Source organism: Siniperca chuatsi, linkage group LG3 (assembly GCF_020085105.1).
Source record: "Siniperca chuatsi isolate FFG_IHB_CAS linkage group LG3, ASM2008510v1, whole genome shotgun sequence".
Taxonomy (NCBI): Eukaryota; Metazoa; Chordata; class Actinopteri; order Centrarchiformes; family Sinipercidae; genus Siniperca; species Siniperca chuatsi.
In genome coordinates, this window is record NC_058044.1 from 15,441,311 (window position 1) to 15,460,621 (window position 19,311).

General features: G+C 39.8%; 1 protein-coding gene across 1 annotated transcript; it reads right to left on the reverse strand.

The window, feature by feature from the left end:
- Nucleotides 1-399: 399 nt before the first annotated feature.
- On the reverse strand, nucleotides 400-18,962 carry gpr83 (G protein-coupled receptor 83). The gene is made up of 4 exons (XM_044191031.1): nucleotides 18,411-18,962; nucleotides 14,151-14,276; nucleotides 4,523-4,656; nucleotides 400-3,955 (listed from the first exon to the last, which is right to left on the reverse strand). The coding sequence occupies exons 1-4, from the start codon at nucleotides 18,843-18,845 to the stop codon at nucleotides 3,238-3,240; spliced, it is 1,413 nt and encodes a 470-aa protein (XP_044046966.1). The 5' UTR covers nucleotides 18,846-18,962; the 3' UTR covers nucleotides 400-3,237.
- Nucleotides 18,963-19,311: the final 349 nt, after the last annotated feature.

The following is a 19,311-nucleotide window of genomic DNA, read 5'->3' on the forward strand; positions in this document are numbered from 1 at the left end:
CCATACAACAGAAGACATGAAAAAGGTTCATAAGGTGTAATATGCAATGGTTGAAATGCTGGTCATACCAGTCACAAAAGCAGAGGTGATTAATTTTTTGCTGTCTGTGTACACATTCTTGTTACTTTATTATGACCTTCACAGAACACTGCAGAGACACTGCAACAATGCAGAGACAAACTCGGTAACACTTTATTTGAAGGTGGCTTCATAAGACTGACATGACACCGTCATAACCATGACATGACACCTGTCATGAACATGAAGCAGTCTTTATGAAGGTTTATGACTGTTGTCAATAAGTGTCATTCGGTCAATTTTGTCACTTTTAATGCAAAGTTGATATTGTTCAAAATGTCTTTGTTATGACATCTTGACATTAACCAAGAAAACATAACATGTCATAAACAAGCCATAGCAGGCCTAATTATCAAACTTAAACTTTTAAGTTTTATGTTTTAATATTACATTATACTGTCATATGTGCTTGGTTTTGATGACTGTCATGAGATCATTATAATTGTCAAGAATAATTCCTTTAAACTCAAGTAAAGAGTAACCATTTGGATTTGTCATAAAGATGTCAGTAATGTTATGAGGGCAGTTTGAAGACAGTGTACAGTACCAAGGTGATTTATGGAGTTTCCTGATGGACAGATAGCTTTACTTGTTGCTAAAGTAACGTTAGCTAACCTAACCACATTAGAGTTTCCCCCCTTCACTGTGAAGCACAGTGAGTAACAAGATAAAAAGCTAACATTATATAAATGTAATCCATTATTATTATTAATATAACTGCTAACTACTGCTAATTCTAACTGTTAGCTGCTGTAAGTTAATTAGCGCGGTTAGTCCCTTGCAGCCAGCCGTGCTATTAACTAGCTGACTCAGCCCCGGGATCCCAGGAGGCAAACCAGGCTAGAAAACCACTTCGGTACTGTTCATTGGAAGCTAGACGCTGATGCAAGCTGCATGGCAGGGGGGGCGCACATTCAGCTCTATTGGCTAAATAGAGCTGAAGTCCGTTATATCCACTATAAGTCCCTCCCTAGCTTCCTGTTTTTACAGGAAACACGTAAATATGCGGAATCAAATAGCACTCTGCTAGCTGTTTTGCTCTGCCGTTTTGCTCAGTTCTCTTTATACATCTGTTTGCTCGCCCCGGTCCTGACCGAACTGTCAGTCATATGAAGCCACCTTCAAATAAAGTGTTACCACGAACTCCACTCAAGTGATGTTAAATGAACTGAGCTCGCTCTGATGTTCAAACTCAAAATGCACACAGTAATGCACCTGCAAGCTTTTAACAGAGTGAACCGAAATTAAAGTGGTCATATTTGATTTGCATGTGCTGTTGAAATTGTCAACCCAGATACCAGATACAGACCCGAATACTTTTTCAAATGCCTAAAATTTTCATAGACAATAGACAAAGTGACAATATTAGCTTGTTCTGAAAGCATAACACAGCTTCGAAACTAAGATACTTTATTTATTAAACTGCACATCATCTGATTGACTAAAGGCACCTTTAGACTGTGCAACAACAACGATCATGTGAGATGGGTTTAATAAAATCTTGGTCACAATCTGTGTCAGACTGTACGAAATCAATTTGAGCCATGTCAGATTGTGCGTCGTCCATCTGCATCGCTCTTATGTTTTGAAAATGCAGCAAAACAATAAACAAGCTTTGCAACGGTTCCACATGGTTTTATTCTTTGCCAGAGTTCCACAAACTATTTTCTTTGTTTTGCTTTCATCGTTTTGTTTTGTGTGTGTGTAGTTTTCCTAAACTTTATTCAAAAATGGTGCTTACAAAATGTTACGCTGGCCAGATTATTCTGCATCACACTGCGAGAATTTGGTCCTAAATTTCTGGCACTGTCAGAATTTTGCTGCAGGCTGTCCAAAGCTCACATGGACATGTCTCACGGTGCGATCTAAGACCACCGCTCTGGATTTTATGCATTTTATTCATGTTTCTCTCACGATTGTCAACTTTTGTCTCAGACAGCCCAAAATCACACAGTGTAAAGGGGCTTTTAAAGCAACTAAGAGACTATACAGTCTATGGTACAGAGTAATACGGTGAACTGTGAGATGAGGAAGATAAGTCACCTACACTGCTGTACTATCTTGTTGGTGTATTTTTTTCCCTGTGAATAGTCTGTAAACTCTCTGGCTATATGTGAATCACAGATAAACAGAAAAAAGTATAAGCAGCAGGACGGGTTGGAAGTGGTCTGTGGATCAATGTGAACATGATTTCATTCTCAACATGTTCATATAGCATCTGAGATTCTCTCCTTGTAGGCAGAAACTAAAGCCGTGAAGGCAAACCCTTTATGAGCAGATCCTGTCACAATTGAGTGATACTTTTTTTTTCACAGTTTCAGGGAGATTTTGGTGGATGAATGAAATGTGTTGCTGCTTCGCCAGTCATGCAGGCCTGTTAAGGCTGCTGAAAGAAAAGACACAGATAGACCAAACAGTTACATCACAAAATCAATGTCAGTACTTGATATTTCGCAAGATTTTTTGGACAAAAAATGTACATCAGATTCTGTTGTATAGCCCAATGTTTTTTTTTCTCATAAGAATATAATTTGAAGAAACTTCAGTTAATGAGCCCAGTTTGCATCACAATGCATCCTTTGCAATGGGACCATTATATTAGCACGCTGTTTTGTATATCACAAAATCAATGCTGCAACAGTATTAAGACCATTTTTAAAAATTGATCAAAAGCTCCAGAACATCTACTAAATGGCCCCTGTGGTTAGATTGTTTTGTCAACTGCTTTTTCCAAGATCAAAAATGAACTCATCTCGACTGTCAAACCAACATGGAGGAAATTTGAACATGAACAACTGGGTAAACTTGCAATACATTCGAAAGCTCCAGAACAGCTGCTAAATGGACCCTGTGGTGAGATTGTTTTGTCAATTTTTTTAAGGACTGAGGCCTCAGTTCTTGACAAACAATGCACCAAAAAAAGAGATATCCTTAGGGATAACCACAGGGAAATCATTTTGTAATCATGATTATAGTTTCTTCAATTTAAAGCCGTCACAAAAACCATCTCTGCTATTATTAAAATCCTGTATAGGCCTAGCCATACATCTCTGAGATGTTCAGATTTCCTGTCCTCTTTGGAACATGATGAAATCCTAAAATGGAATTAAGAATCACAAATACTCAAAAACCCCATCACATTGAGGCAGCTGTTCCTCGTCAGCTCACAGCCACGATGGGCTCCACTGAGAGGATGTCGGTTCTTCCTGTGAGGGCCTGCCTGGCGGTGAAGAGCACATGTGTATCTTTTAGGTTGTGGGACTGACTGGAAGAGGCATGACTCTGCTGTGAGGAGGCGTGGTCCGGGTGGGAGAAAGCATGCCTTGGCTTCGAGGACTCATGGTTGTCCGGCCAGGCAGTCCTGTGACAAGGAGCACAGGCAGCTGCAGGGTGGAGCTCTGGCTCCAACCCGACCACCGCCCTCCGTTTCCTCCTGCACATGTCGAAGAGAAGCCTAAGTTCCTGGCGGAAGATGGGATTCAGACAGCAATAGATGAAAGGGTTGTAGCAGGTGGAGGTCATAGCCAGCCAGTGAAAGCAGAAGTAAAGGGCGTTAGAGGAGTGGATGGCCTGGCTGGACAGCAGCACCACGTAGCAGTTGAGTGGGAACCAGCAGACAGCAAACACCCCAACCACCAGGAGCAACATGGCCAACGTCCGCCGGCGCTTTCTTCGCTGGGCGGTGTGCTGAGCTGTTGTGGTGTCACCGATGGCGTTGTGGTGCCACAGCCGGCAGGCCACTGTGGTGTAGGAGGCAGTGATGATGAGGAGTGGCAACATGTAAAGCAATATGAAGGTCAGAAGGTCAATATACTGCCAGTAAACATCTGAAGGCTCTGGGAAGTCTGGGACACACAGGCTGCGCTCCTTTTCCTTACTGGTGAGGAGAATTACAGCACAAAGGAAACGTGGAAGAGAGACAAACAGATTAGTGAACGGAGTGAGAGAGGGAAGGAGGTGAGAATAAGGTCACAGATGAGTGTAGGGCTGCAACTAACATTTATTATTATTATATATTATTCTGTTTCTTGATTAATTGTTTTGTCTATAAAATGCTTGTGATCCCACCAGACACGCCGCAGCAGTTTAAATTTATAATTTAAACCAAAACCATAATGTTTCCCTAAACTTAACCAAGTAGTTTGTTTAACCCAAACCGTGATCTTTCCCTAACCTAACATGTTAGCACCTAAACCTAACCAAACCTTCACCAGAGCTGTGTAAGATCACAAAACAGTTTTATTTTTGCATCAGTGATTTGTAATGGTTTTGGAAAGCACGGACAAATCAGTCAGATCAGACGGATCCTGTCCTATCGCCTGTCTTCATATGAGCCTACACTCAATGGCTCAATGAAAGTCTTTCCCTGTCGCTAACCACTATAAATATTATTATACACTTCCAATTGATCTCTCCTTTTTTAAATAAGTGTATATCATTTTACCCGTATGTAAAAGTCAGGAGTTTTTGGTAGATTGCATGTGGGAGAGAGAAGCAGCTGGCCATTATCCAGATGATAGCGACCCAAACACCACCTTGTGTAGGGGACATGCGAGGTCTCAAAGGATGTAAAATCACCTGAAAAAAAAATCACCACACAAATCAAAGTCAGTGCAAACACACACCCACACACACTGGATCAGTACACAAAATACATTATCCATACACATCTGTGTATTAATCTGGGGGTCATGGGGTCAGCTCTCCATTCATCAGTGGACCATTATACATTCTTATATGACTCATATCCAATTATAAATCCACCAATGGCCAAGGAATAACATTACTGGAGCTCAAGCCAATTTGTGAAGCAGACTGTTAACATTAGTCCATGTAATTTACTGAAAGAATTTTTAGAGTCAAGGCTGTAACCAGTAGAAAGCAGCACACTATTTTTTACACTGCTGTTGATTAACCTCATGCTCATTTTGCTGTGTTGTATCAGGAACCACCTGTGTGTTATTCAAAAGGAAGAAATATTAAAAGAGGAAGGTCTTTTTATGTTTGTTCGCTGTGAATGTATTTAGTGATGACCGGAAGAGTCAAAGGGGAGACACAACGTCCCAGCTGCACTGAATGTACAGACTCAGAGGATCTTGAGCATCATCCAACTGAGCAAAATGAAAGAATAGCTTCCTGTTCCTTTGAGCACAATTAGAAAATACAATACTTGAATAAAGATAGGGGGGGAAAGCTCCATAATGGAGCATGTGAATTTGTTACTTCACAAAGTAGAAGAGACCTTGGTACATTAGCAGCCTAAATGGTCTCCATTTAGGCTGCTAATGTACACTGTCAGAAAAAAAGTTTCATTAGGGTTCTATATAAAACCCTAAGGTTCTGTATCCTCTAACAAAGAACCATCTGTCTAAAAACATTTATGTAAGACAACAAAGAACCTTTTTGTTAAAGGGTGCTTAAATTCATGAGCTTAATGAAAAATGCCCACTGCATAAGAATTTGTCTTTAAAAGGTTTATTTATTGAAAAACAAGATACTGGCAATTAAATAATTAAGATCTTGTTTCAGTCTGTCAATAAATAAATAATAAAGCCCTGCAAATAACAATATACTATCAATATACTATATATATATATATATACATATATATACACACATATACATACAGGCAAGCTGTGTGCACATACTGTCACTAATGAGGACTAACATTGGTTGTTGAAATTATTAAACTTAGTCCAGGAAGTGATCACCTGATTTTACTGTTAGACTGATTGAACCAACAGGTTTTATTTAATCCTGAATTCTACCAACAACTCAAGTGTTAATGAACCATCATTGCTGGTATTTTGGACATGTAGTCAGAAAAAGTGGACAATTTAATTTGACCTTAAAAAACATTTAGAGATTTATTTAAATATAAATGTCTCAGCTACAGCAGACATATTTTATTAATGACTCTGATCTGAACTTGCTAAGTGTATATTGTAGTTTACTGTATACTTATTAAAAGAAAAATGTTTGATTTAATGACTATGAAAGGTGTATGAGGTGTTGATCTATTACTAGCTGATGTTGATCCATTATTTTACTAAAAATCTCCACTTAGCTCAGAGTGGTCATTGTCAAGAGACAAAACTTCAGTCCTCAGGTTAATTTTGATTTTGTTTTGTTTTTTTGTTAGTTACATTTGGGCCCAGACATTATATTTTCAGTTCATTTGGTTTATATACAAGTACACTTGTTACTTCTGTTTTAATCCAAGTGGACCAAAACGTATTATCATGATTAGCTTTAGTCTAATTTTTGTGCACTTGAAGTAACCTTGGCAACCATCAGTTTTTAATGTACTTATTGTTTGTGTTTGTTGCAGATGCATCAGGAAATTAGGTTTTGGCCTTGGAGCTAAATCTTCAAGATGCTCCTTTATGTGATAACACCCAACATCATAGGGTGGCTCGTAGTGGGAGTCAGAGGGGCCTCTCATCAAGCTTGCTGGGATCTGAGGGTAACAAAGATGGTATGCTATATGCACACGTGCACTTGCGCCCTCACAAACAAGTGTATTTATAAAACTACATGGTTTAATGCAGAGATCATTTATTTCTTCAAAAATTTCAGACCTGGAAAGTAGCGCAGCAATACTGATTCTGCTTTCCCTATTCAAAGAGAGCTCCAGGTTCCTTTACTGTTTCGATGAGGTATATGTTGAATCTTCACACTGCCATTGACAGTTTTTGTATTGTCAATTACGTATAGCTTAAATTCTATCACGGGGTTCCTTACATATGTGTCTTTTTCATAGGAACCAACAAGCTCATTCCCAACCATCATATTCCACGATGCAGGGAATCCCCTCCTTCCTATGAAAGCATCCATAAAGATGGATGGAGTCACCAAAAGTGGAGAAATGGATGTGCCACAGGCTCTGCAGTGTCTGCTTGAGTTGTATTTCCTGTTTCATGTGGAGTATCCCAAACAGATGAAATACACACTCTCATTTATTTTTGTTCACTGCAATATTTTATATTTTTTAGTGTAGCTTACGATTTATATTGTGTAATTTAATGTTTTCATATGGTGAAACTACTTTTTGATGATCAGTACAGTCAATTTGAAACCACCTCAAGTTTTAAAGTTTATAGGCTTTTGGTTATTCTATTTAAATTAGTAGTGGTAGTTAAATTAACTTAATATCATGGTATGCCACACTGGCCCTTTGCGGGTCAGTTTGACATCCCTGCTTCACAAACAAAATGGTTCTATATAGAACCATTTTGTTTAGCAACATAGAATCCCAAGGGTTCCTTTAAATGAACCCTCTGAAATGGTTCTGTATAGAACCTTTTGAGAACCACCTTTTATTTTTTGTGGACATTTACTGCCCTTCTTTTTAAATGAGTCCTCTCCTTTGCACGATCATCACCTCTGTGTTATTTGCATACGATGGTGGATGACTGTGTATACGTTATGAAGCATGGTTTGTGGATGGTACTAAAGCACTATACAGTATATATGTGGAGCCATTCCAGCACACACTCACACTTATAAGGCAATTAGCAAAGTAGTCATTTCCAAACTTTATGAAGTTAATGACATCTTTGGGGTTATGTACAACACAGACTTAAGTAAAACAGAAGAGGGACATCATAGAGGCAATGGACATGAAACATGTAATGAAATGTAATTAAACCCTTAGAGGAAAACATCACAGCAGCTGCTGGATTATTTTTTCAAGGCAATCAAGCTGTATCCATGCCATTTTATTGTGATTGCAATATTCTCTGTGTTTGTAGCCACTATGTCATCCAAAGAGCAGAGCTTTTCAAGGCTAAAACTCACCTATGTTCCAGTCACAGCTTTATCCCTTGTCCCTATTATCATATATTATCATATTTCTCCAATATTAGCTTCTCTGCACTGGCTTCCTATAATATCCAGAATAGAATTTAAAATCCTTCTTCTCACCTATAAAGCTCTCAGTGGTCAAGCACCATCGTATCTTAAAGAGCTCATAATACCTTATTATCCGACTAGAACACTGCACTCCCAGGATGCAGGGTGACTTGTGGGTCCTAGAGTTTCCAAAAGTAGAAAGGGAGCCAGAGTCTTCAGTTATCAAGCTCCTCTCCTGTGGAATCGGGTCCCAGTTTGGGTTCGGGAGGCAGACACCATTTCCACATTTAAGAGCAGGCTTAAGACTTTCCTCTTTGATAAAGCTTATAGTTAGGGCTGGCTTGTGTGAGCCCTGAACCATCCCTTAGTTATGCTGCTATAGGCCTAGACAGCCGGGAGACTTCCCATGATGCACCTCTCTCCTCTCTCCTCACCCTCTCCATCTGTATGCATTTTTACCCCATTACTGCATGTTACTAACTCGACATCTTCTCTCTCCTGTAGTTTTGTACTTTCTTGTCTCTCCTCTCTCCTTCTGTCGCTTTCAGCAGGTATTTCTGAATAATTGTAGCAGCAGGTGTTGAGCAGGGACATTGGGGGAAGCAGGCTTGCATTTATAGAGCCAATTAATATTAATATCATTACCACTACCATTACTATAACTTTACATCTCTATGTGGAATTTGCATTCTGCTACTGTATGTTCCTTTCCTCCTGCTCTCTCTCTCTCTCTCTCTCTCTCTCACTCTCTTTCTCTCTGCAGATGGCCACCCACCCAGAGTCTGGTTCTGCTCAAGGTTTCTGGCTGTTAAAAGGGAAATTTTCACCAAGTGCTTGCTCGTGGTGGGAATTGTTGGGTCTCGGTAAATAATATTATAGAGTATGGTCTAGACCTGCTCTATATGAGGGGGCCCTGAGATAATTTCTGATATTATTTGGCATTATATAAATACAGTTTAATTGAATTGAGTCTCTCACCTTTACCTGACAGTAAATGTAATAATAACTGCATTGACATTCACAGGTACACCCACATCTCTGATATCATGCGATGCCTGAAAAAATAACATCTCAACATTGTCTCCCTTCAAATGCAGCACCATGGACAGCACTGGCAGAATCTCACTGTAGCCATGTCCCAAATCCATACTACATATTAATTGAGTATGTAGTGTGTTCACACTGGGAAATGAAACAATAAAGTATACTCAAAGCACTCAGTGTGCATGAAGACTAAAATACCCTTGATTTTGAGTGAGCTTTAGTGGAATAGTATCCCACAATGCTATGCACAAAGGAAATGGAGGAATTGTGAATGGTGGTGAAAAAGCTCCAGGAACACCTCATAAAACACTTTTCTTTCTCTTTTAATTGGCAGTAACATTTTAAATTGCATAATTTCTGTTGATTTATTTTATACTAACTGCAAAAATTGTGTACTATAAAACTACTGTAATCTACTGTATACCAGGAATCAACAAATAGGTGGGAACAACAGTGGGACAGTTTTTTCATCATTGTTCAATAGTGGCCCAACATAGTTTTACAGGTCAGGCTGGGATGCAGCCAGATGTGTTGTCAATATTTTTATTTAACAGATTCATTAAACTTGTTATTTTCTGTTTGTATCTGAAGGCAGATGACATTTTTCCCATTAGCTCAGAGTGCTAACAGAGTTTCAGCAGCTTATGTTACTGTAATCTCATTTGGCAAAATATACGCAAATGTATGTTTGTGTTATACTGAGACTTTGATGGAAATTGATGGTTTCATTTATAGTTGAATGAAAATTGTTATTGTTGGCTTTTTTTGTCAGCACGCCATTTTTATTAGACTGCTGCCTGTTAATGTTTGAGATGCCAATTATTGGTTATATTTGTTGTTACAAGGTCATGTTTATTGGGAAATACATGAGCCTGTGATTTACATTACCTAGATTTGTGAAAGATTAAGCAAAAGCTTTGATGCAATCTATGAAAGGGAAAACTTCAGCTTTTGTTGGGGGGCCAAATATTTTTGTTATGGGGGCTGGATTTGGCCCACAGGCTGCTTTTTCCCTACCACTGCTGTATACAGTTAGCATGTAGTATGGAACTGGGACACAGCATGTGCTTGCATTGTATTTTGTCTCACTGTATCTATCTGCTATATACTGTAGTTCACTATATCCATCTTATTTGAGTGTTTGTTTTAAACTCTTTGCACCTTGTGTCAGAAACTGGCTCAGGGAGAGGATTTCCTTGTAACATATATAGTTAACAAAAAAATAAACAATAGACAACAATGTTGAAATACTGTACATCAGCAATGCATGGTTATGTGAAATAAGTGCTGTGGAAGTGTTGAGCGTTGAGAAGCAGATGCAGGTTGAAGAAGATAATTGGTCATGGACCAGCTTTTATAGTATTAAGAGCCCAGATGAGCTAGATCAGCTGATGAACCCCCCACCCTTACCTGATGTAAGTCATAAATCACAGTCAACAATACTACACCTGCAGAAACGAGATAAAATGATGATTCATGAGAGTCCGAAATCCTTGTTACTACTCACTGTAAAGCACCCTATTAGGGCTTATCCTGTGGAGAATGTGTAATAACAATAACAATAATTTTAGCATTGGGAGCTTTCACTGTGCGAACTCTACATTGTGCTGATTCATGTAAGGAAAAGTCAATGAACGAGGGAGCAATTTCAGACAGTTGTGAAACAAGATTACCGCTTATAACCTGCACAGTGTCCTCAGGTATCTTCGCTTTAGATAACAGGGCTATATCTTCTTGTCCCTCTATTGTCACAGACACGCCAGGCTCCACCATCAGCCAGTCACAGTGCACTCCCTCACCAGAATACTAATCACACACACCTGCTCCCCATCAGCACCTCATCACTACTAGGATAAGAGCACACCACTCACCTCAGCCAGTTGTCCGGTCTCGTTGATACGTAAGGACTCTACATGTGGACTTCGCAAGACTTCCCCATTCTACTCAAGCGTGTTTCTTCTCTACTCTACTCCAGCATGTTCTCCCCATCTCCGTGCATCGTATACCCATCCACTGTCTACAAACCAATTAGACTAAGGACAGTATCTGTAGCCATTATTCTTCCTGTTACGTATCCATAACCCAACCTCTTACCTACATTCCTGTGTCCACCGTGCTGCAATCCAATAAATCACCATCTGTTTCCATATTGGTGTCTCCTGCCCCTCTGTCCGTAACATCTATAACCACAGCTATGGTGAGAGGAGTAGAGAGGGAAAGTCTGTCTGGCTCACGATTTTATTGTAACCTTCAGATACAACAAAAGAACTCAAGTTGAAGCTGAAAAAACTGCTAAATTTATCTTGCACCTCTATAAAAAAAAGGACACTAAGCATTTAAAAAAAAAAAAAATTTCCCAAATTGGCCTTCATCGGGGCCACAAGCCCAACTCTTCAGGAAGTCATTTATTGTAGTTTGGCCCGCTGATTTGGCCCACTTATCAACATGGTCAGAAGTTGGAGCTGCAGCAGGTGCTGAGACGCACACAGCTCACGGAGGCAATTAAGGTACTTCAAAACCCTTAGCGCCTGATTGCTGTAAATTGCATCAAAAATTGTACTTCTCAGAGTCATACCTCAAATCTGCACACAGACATGACACATATGTTTAGATTCAGTATATTTGTCTGTTGCCTATAAATCCAGGGCAAAGGAATGGGAAACAGGGGGAGACCAACTGTCTGGCCATATTTGAATGCATGTGGCCGCTTTCTAATGAGGTGAACTTTATCAAGGTTTTTTTTGTTGCAACTAATGGCTTTATAAATGGTTAATAAATCATTTATTAATGCTGTGTATGTCAGCAATAAAACTGGGTGGCCAGTAAAATCATTGATAAGCAGCAGGCTTCCTTGTCAGACATTTTTAGTTGACAAAGCACATCAAGAGCCCATCTTGGTAAATCCAGACCATCTTGTTTAAGGAAATTGACATCCTCAACCTCTGGTCAGGTTTATGGAAATCAGGTGCAAGAGGCTGCAATTTTCATTTCATTTCATGAGCAACAAATGCACTTAATTCAAATATATTATAACCTGCCTCTCAGTTCCTCAGACACCAAGCACTTTATTTATTTGTTGCAGTTTTTCATCACATATTTGCACTTTAAAATGTCTTCTATCTAATAGTTTTATTGCTCTTATAGTATGCTGCCTTGCTGCTAAAATCATTTCATAGTGTTGCTCTACATGTCAAATATTTTTCTCTGACCCCCCTCTCTTCCTCTCTTCTCTCACATTTAAGCTCCAAATGTGAGATAATTCTTTGTCAAGGCCAAAACTTTCAATACAAAGAAAAAAATCCATCTGCGTTATGTGATGCTTTCTTTCCCTGTCGTTCCTGTGTTGCTTATGACAATGCCACTAAATCTACAACTTTCTCTACTTCTGTGACTGTTGAAGCACATGTTATAAGACAGTTTATCTCACACAGTTTAGCTAACGTTCCACGCACACTGCAAGATATGGACAAAGCAACCAAGTCTGTCAGAAAATGCATTATTGGACATCTTAGTGCCATCAGAAGACAAGATGTGAATTCCCCTGTAGCGTGACATTTTCAAGAAGCTGGTCTCCCCATGTCTGCCATATCTTTTGTTACTATTCAACAGATTCTTCACTCTAGAAGTGGATGAGATGTGGACAAACGCCTAGGGCAGACTTTATCTTAAGATATTAAGATATGGAGTTTAAGATATTACATCCCTCTGGTCTCAGTGTAGAGGTGTTACTCTGTTGCTTCCTTTAATCTATTTATTAGATAATATTATTACCGTGTTGAGACCAACACAAAACATGTCACATTTATCTGATTACACAGCTCCAACAGTAATCTGGGTCTAATCTTAAAAATAAGCAATCACCTTCAAATCGGCTCATTTTTAATGGTTTTACAAATTCCATTTCATGTGCATAAGAAGCAATAATTAAGCAATTTGTGAGAGATTGTTTTGTGTTATGAAGGTAGCAGGAGATATTTTCTACTCTACTTTTCAACACCACCACAATATTATAACTTTAACTTACTTTATTGTTGTACTCTGGCTACTCAATACTGAGTCTATGGTTATCTTCTCATATGGGATCAGTATAATAATATAGAGACTGTATATATAGTATATTCTCCTGACATTTGTTGTTTATTTATTGACATTGTAAAGTAAAGCACTAATGAGACATTTCATGTCTGAGAGAAAACACTGGGACGTTATTGGGTGAGAAAGAACTTGGGGTCACTCAGCGGTCCTAATGACCACTGAATAAGTTGTTTATTGCTCTAATATTTCATCAATTAGTTCTGTGCCAGGATCATGACTGTGGCTAATCTGATCAGACGCTTCACTACTCACTTTTATTACCTCTGTGACAACAGGTTTGTCACAAGGGCATACCTGTGTTCCATTCAAAATCTTACTTAAAAGTACATAAGTATTATTAGCAAAATGTAAAAGTACTAGAAAATTGTGACTGATATATTATAATAATATTACTCGATTGTGAATACTGATGCATTGCATTTTTCTGTTGTAGCTGGTCAAGGTGGAGTTGTAGTTTTAACTACATAGTTTAATCCAGTGGGTTGGACCCCTCCAAAGGATCACAAGATAAATCAAGAGGGGTGTGAGATGATTAATGGGAGAGGAAATAATCAAAAACAAATGTATTTTCATGTTTTAAACTTTTCTCTAATCTTTGCTTTTTTGTGAAATATTTAATAATATCAACGGCTAATTAAATGAAACCATGGGAACCACTGGTGTAATCTTTAACAATTTATTGTATTTTATAATTGTCAGATAAATGTATTGTGTAAATGTAATGCAGTAAAAAATACAATATTTCCCTCTGAAATGTAGCACAGTAGAAGTATAAAGTAGCAGAAAATGTAAATACTCATGTATTTAAGTACAGTATTTGAGTGAATGTACTTAGTTACTTTCCACCACTTTATTTAACTTGATGGCTGGCTAAAAAAACTTATCTTATCTAGACTTACTATTTTATAGCCAGAATATTGGGAGCACACCTTTCTGTCTAAAACATTCAACTTCATAGCATAACTTGCACAGTATAGCGTTCTGCACATCGCACAGTAAGTGGTATCAAACTATGAAGCCATGATGCTCTCCAAACACAGAAGAGCATCACTGCTTCATCACTTCATCTGTAGACAAACCTGTCGTCGGTCCAGTGCGATGGCAGTGAGTGTGAGCGTAGAGACGTGCAGGGAGCAGTACTGTACAAAGCGACTGATGTGACACATTGTCCTCCCAAACACCCAGGTGCTGTTCACGAATCGGACCTGAGGGAACACACACAGTACACCTGTCAATTTACCATCCTCAGCCATCCATCAAGATAAGACATTGACTGACACTGTCAAGTTCAGGCATGTGATGATTGATAGTTTTTTGAGCACTAAAACAAATGATTATGAAGTTGTGTGTCTCTTATATCTATATCTAACTGGGAATGGGAACATACTTTCAAAGTTTTTGTTTAATAGTAAGTCATGAACCCAGGGAACAGATAGGAACCTAGATAGACACATTTATTAATTCACTAGTCACTCTCTCCCCCACAAACACACACACATACACAGTTGTGTTTCCATCACTTCAGAGGACATTGCGTTGACTTACATTCATTTCTTGGAGACTTACCCTAACCCTAACCATAACCACTACTTGCCTAACCTTAACCCTTATCCTGTAGACTGCCTCTCTTTTAACCTAACCTTAAACCAAATCTTCACACAAAATTTAATGATTTACATTATGGGGACTTGCGTTTTGTCGCCAAAAAGAAGGCAAGTCCCACAATGACTGTGTAAACAGATTTATGTCCCCACAACAAGAGTAATACAAGGCCAGATACACACACACACACACACACACACACACACACACACACTGAGAGAAAGAGAGAGATTCACTTTCTTTGTGATAAAACAAATGGCGCCATCTTTTGGTGTCAACAGTCTTTGTACTACATGATATTATACTAAAGACATTGTAAGAGCCAGTGTCACGTGTCAAAACAACAGACAAACTAAATAGGTAACTGAAATTATAAAATCATACTTTGAGGAGTGCAGGTATTGTTACGTTATTATCTATAATGAGGAGGACGAAGCTTGTCCGGTGCATTAGTACTTAGTAGGGGCAGCAGAGGTTTGTGATCTGTCTCAATTGTGAACCTCATGCCAAGCAGGTACGATTGCAGGTGGTCACATGATCAGGTCACCGCTAGTACCTCCTTCTCAATCTGAGCATAGTGTTTTTCAGGATCAGACAATCCTCTGGATATGAACACAACTGGCTTCCAGTCACTATACTCGCTGGCCATTTCTGGATCAGAACAGCTCCAAGACCGAAGGACAACGCGTCAGCTGACACACGTTTCTGCATTGCAGCTCTGCATTGGGTGAGTATACACCAAGGACTCTGGGTGAGCTGAGCTCGTTGTGTTGCTCCCCAACATCATACTGTCTTCTCAGAAGGAAGATCCTTCAAAGGTTGTGTGAATGATGAGAGGTGAGGCAAGAACTTGCCCAGGTAATTAGCCATGCCCATCACTCTTCTGATGTCGGAAACACAGGTTGGGTCAGGGTTGACTCCCTCAGTGGTGATGCAGTGTCCGAGAAACATAATTTTGCTCCTGGCAAACTCACATTTGTCCTTGTTCAGAGTTAGCCCTTCATCTCTCTGAGTACCTGGTGCAGCCTGGTATCATGTTCAGCCTGATCTTTGTCATACACCAAAATGTCATCAGCATGGCATACCACTCCAGCATTTGTGTCATCCGTCAATGGAAACATTTCAATGAGGCGAAGGCGTCTTCTGCGGATAATTGCAATATGTATGCACTTTGTAATTAGCTGCATCAGTGTCTGATTTAGAAATTTCTGTTTGTGATGTGTATCATGATTATCATAGCTATTATTGCTACGGGTTTATGATATCTTGCAAAACAGCAATTTTTCCATGCGTTTACAGATGATGTAAACGCATAACTGCATAACTGTGCTCAAGGTAAAGCTTTTTTTTGTTATGAACTGCCGCCGAGCTGTTTGATATACTGTAATGATAAACAGTAATATCACACTGATACTCTTGCTGCAAAAAATAAAATATAAACCTATCAATGAGATTTTCTTCAGAAACTATCTGCTAACTAGGTAACAGGAGTTTTATGTACATTACTGCCACCTAACCTTGGATGTATTTTCTTGCACAAAATGCAGAACGCCGGGGGTCGATCTCAACAAGTTCACTTGAGTTTTTCAGATAAATGGAATGACACTTATGATGGCTGCGGGGACGAAAGTAGCAAGTGCCGAGGGGAAGTCAACGAGGGCATGTTGAACGACTAAGCAGCCTGTCTACTGCCTCTCATCCGCTGATCACCTGCAGTGCATCTACTCAGGCTTTTCATCCACTCATCACCAGATTGTTGTTTCAACCTCCGTGGTAGTAACCTCTCGGCCAAGATCTGCAAACCTTTTGGTATTTTGTCTGACTCTGCTTCCTGTTTCTTTGCCGTCTGCTAACTTGTGTTGTGTGTCCAGGATCACCGCTTACCTGTCTGCCTCCCGTTCGCTTCTGCCAGTCTGCCAGCCATGCTTCCTCCTCATTCCCTCTGCCACACCGGGGCAGTTAGTCTCAGCACCAGCTTACATATGGGGCTCTTTTCTGGGCTCAGCTTTTATGTTTGGAGGGCTTTGAAATTGAGGGTTTCTAGGGGACTATGTCCAGCTATTGCTGTAGTCCTTGTTCAGTAGGAAACAGTAGAACAAGGTTATCAAAACAGAGACTTCACCCCTCTATCTAGGAGGGAGAGGCCAGGAACTGCACATTGATTCAATTGAACAGCAAGTTCATTCATATACAAATTTAAAAAGTTGGGCTTAAATTGCAGCCCTGACAAACACCTCTTCTTTGGGTGAAGAATTCAGTTTGTTTATCTCCAATTTTAACAGCACACCTAATTTCCAAATACATTGCTATTACCAGATCATACATTTTGCTCCCTATACCACAATGTAGAAGTCTGTAATAGAGCCCTTCATGCCAAATAGAGTCAAAAGCTTTCTTGAAGTAAATAAAACAAGTGAATATCTTACCATTTTTTGTTTGGTGATCATGTTTGTTGATTAAAGTGTGAAGGGTGTATACATGGTCAGTGGTGCTGTGTTTTGGGAGAAAGCCAGTTTGATTTTTACTCAAGATGGAGTGCTCTTCAAGGAACTCTAGCATTCTTCAATTTATAATACTACAAAATAGTTTACCTAGACAACTGCTGACACAGATGCCACGGTAGTTACTAGGGTCTGATTTGTCTCCACTCTTATGAAATTGGGGAAATGAGCCCTTTGCACCAAATGTCGGGAAAACATCCTGACTGTAGTATGAGATTGAGCAACGTCAACACTGCACCCTGCATCTCTGGGGTGCTGCATTTGAGCATTTAATTTTTAATACTGTCCGGATAATGCTTTGTACATATTTTCAAATGTGCTCTCCAGATGTCACCACATTTTGGATGGGTAGTGCTTGTGGTTGCTTTGTGTTGAAGTTGTTCCACATATCCCAGAATTTATTTTAATTAAGGGCATTTTCAATATCTTTAAGTTTCATGTGGGTATAATTTTGTTTTTTGTTCCTTATTGTATCGTTATATTTGTTTAAAATTTCAATGTACCTAGTGCTTAAGGCTAGGTTGTTTGGTTGGTGATGTTTTTCATTTGCTTGATCAAACCATTTTGCTTTTTAACAGGTTTCTGCAGATACTGGATCTGTGGTTGTGGGCCACCTGCTGCCCCCCGTGTTCCTGCTCGACAACTGCTACTACAGTTATTGTTATTGGCCTTGTTACTAATACTGTCATTATTATTCATATGACTATCATTCCTATTATTATTACTTTATTAATATTACCACTATATTTTTTTATATTAAATTCTAGGTGGTATTTGCATTGTACTTCTCTCTCTCTCTCTCTCTCTCTCTCTCTCTCAACCCAACACGGCAGCGGCGGATGGCCGCCCACCATTGAGTCTGGTTCTGCTCGGGGTTTCTGCCTCTTAAAGGAAGTTTTTTCTTGCCACTGTCGCAAAGTGCTTGCTCATGGTGAGATTTGTTGGGTTTCTGTAAATAATACTATAAAGACTCGACCTGTTCTATAGGAAAAGTGCAATGAGATGACTTCTGTTACGAAATGGCGCTATATAAATAAAATTTAATTGAATTGAAAGAGACAATTAGGAGTAGGCTAATTAAATAGGCTATTTCACCAGCCAAATCCAGAAAAAAAGTTTGCCCACTTTGTTTCATAAAAGTGCGAAGACAAGAGTAGTCTGATGGACTGTTTTGGACTGTGCTAGTGAGTGAATACATAGAAGGTCAAACTGTCAATGTCCCAAAGGGGGTCTTACCAGGGTGAAGGGCGTATTGAGGACTGTGATGAAGATATCAGCCACGGCGAGGTTCATAATAAACAAGCTGGTGGCGGACTGGGTGCGCTTGTTTTTCACCACCACATGGCACACCAGGGTGTTCCCGAACAGGGAGATCACGATGATCAATGAGTAAGCTGCCACAAGCAGCGCCTTGACGCTCCCATCCTGCGACTCCCCGCCGCGGCGCTTACTGGCCAGAGAGCGCCAATCTTCCAGCATCCCCTCATCAAAGTCCAGGAGGAAAAATCCAGAAGTCCGGTTATAGGACTTCCCTGAAACGTTAAGTAAATGCTGCGTGTAAGAAAATATCCCCTCTTCCAGAAGTGAGGAGTCGTTGAGTCTGTGTCCCGCACAGCCACTGTGTCCCCACATCCAGAGCACCACAGATAACCAAACACACACAGCTCTCATTGTATCAGTGTTTCCTTTTTCTTATTCTCTCTGGATAATCTGTGCGGCTCTCAGCTGGACACGTGCTCCGTCCTTCGTGTCACTGAAGTGATGTGGAGATGCTGAAGCATGGGCAACAAGTTGCATGATGCGACGGACAGCTGTTTTTAAACCTTGAGTGTGTATACGCATGCGTGTGTGTGTGTGTATGAGAGAGAGAGAGAGAGAGAGAGAGAGAGAGAGAGAGAGAGAGAGAGAGAGAGAGATATGCAATGATGGTAGTATTTGAAGAGCGGTTGTAAGTAACCTAATCCTTCACGTCGCTTTGAAGCGATAAAAATATTAAATCTCTCTCTCACACACACACACACGCACACACAACACTTAAGAGAAAAGCTACCTGGAGTTCAGTGAGTTGAGTTGAGGACAGAAAGTGGAGCCTGTGTGAGCTTCAGTGAAGGACCATCCATCCTCTTGTTGTCCACTC

What these genes read in the sequence shown, in the direction of transcription:
- gpr83 (XM_044191031.1), bottom strand. Translation starts at nt 18,845, where the DNA reads ATGAGAGCTGTGTGTGTTTGGTTATCTGTGGTGCTCTGGATGTGGGGA. An exon ending in TCAATACGCCCTTCACCCTG is followed by an intron (nt 14,277 to 18,410) that starts GTAAGACCCCCT and finishes GTGTTCCCTCAG; the next exon opens with GTCCGATTCGTGAACAGCAC. An exon ending in CTCCTGACTTTTACATACGG is followed by an intron (nt 3,956 to 4,522) that starts GTAAAATGATAT and finishes TCTCCTCACCAG; the next exon opens with TAAGGAAAAGGAGCGCAGCC.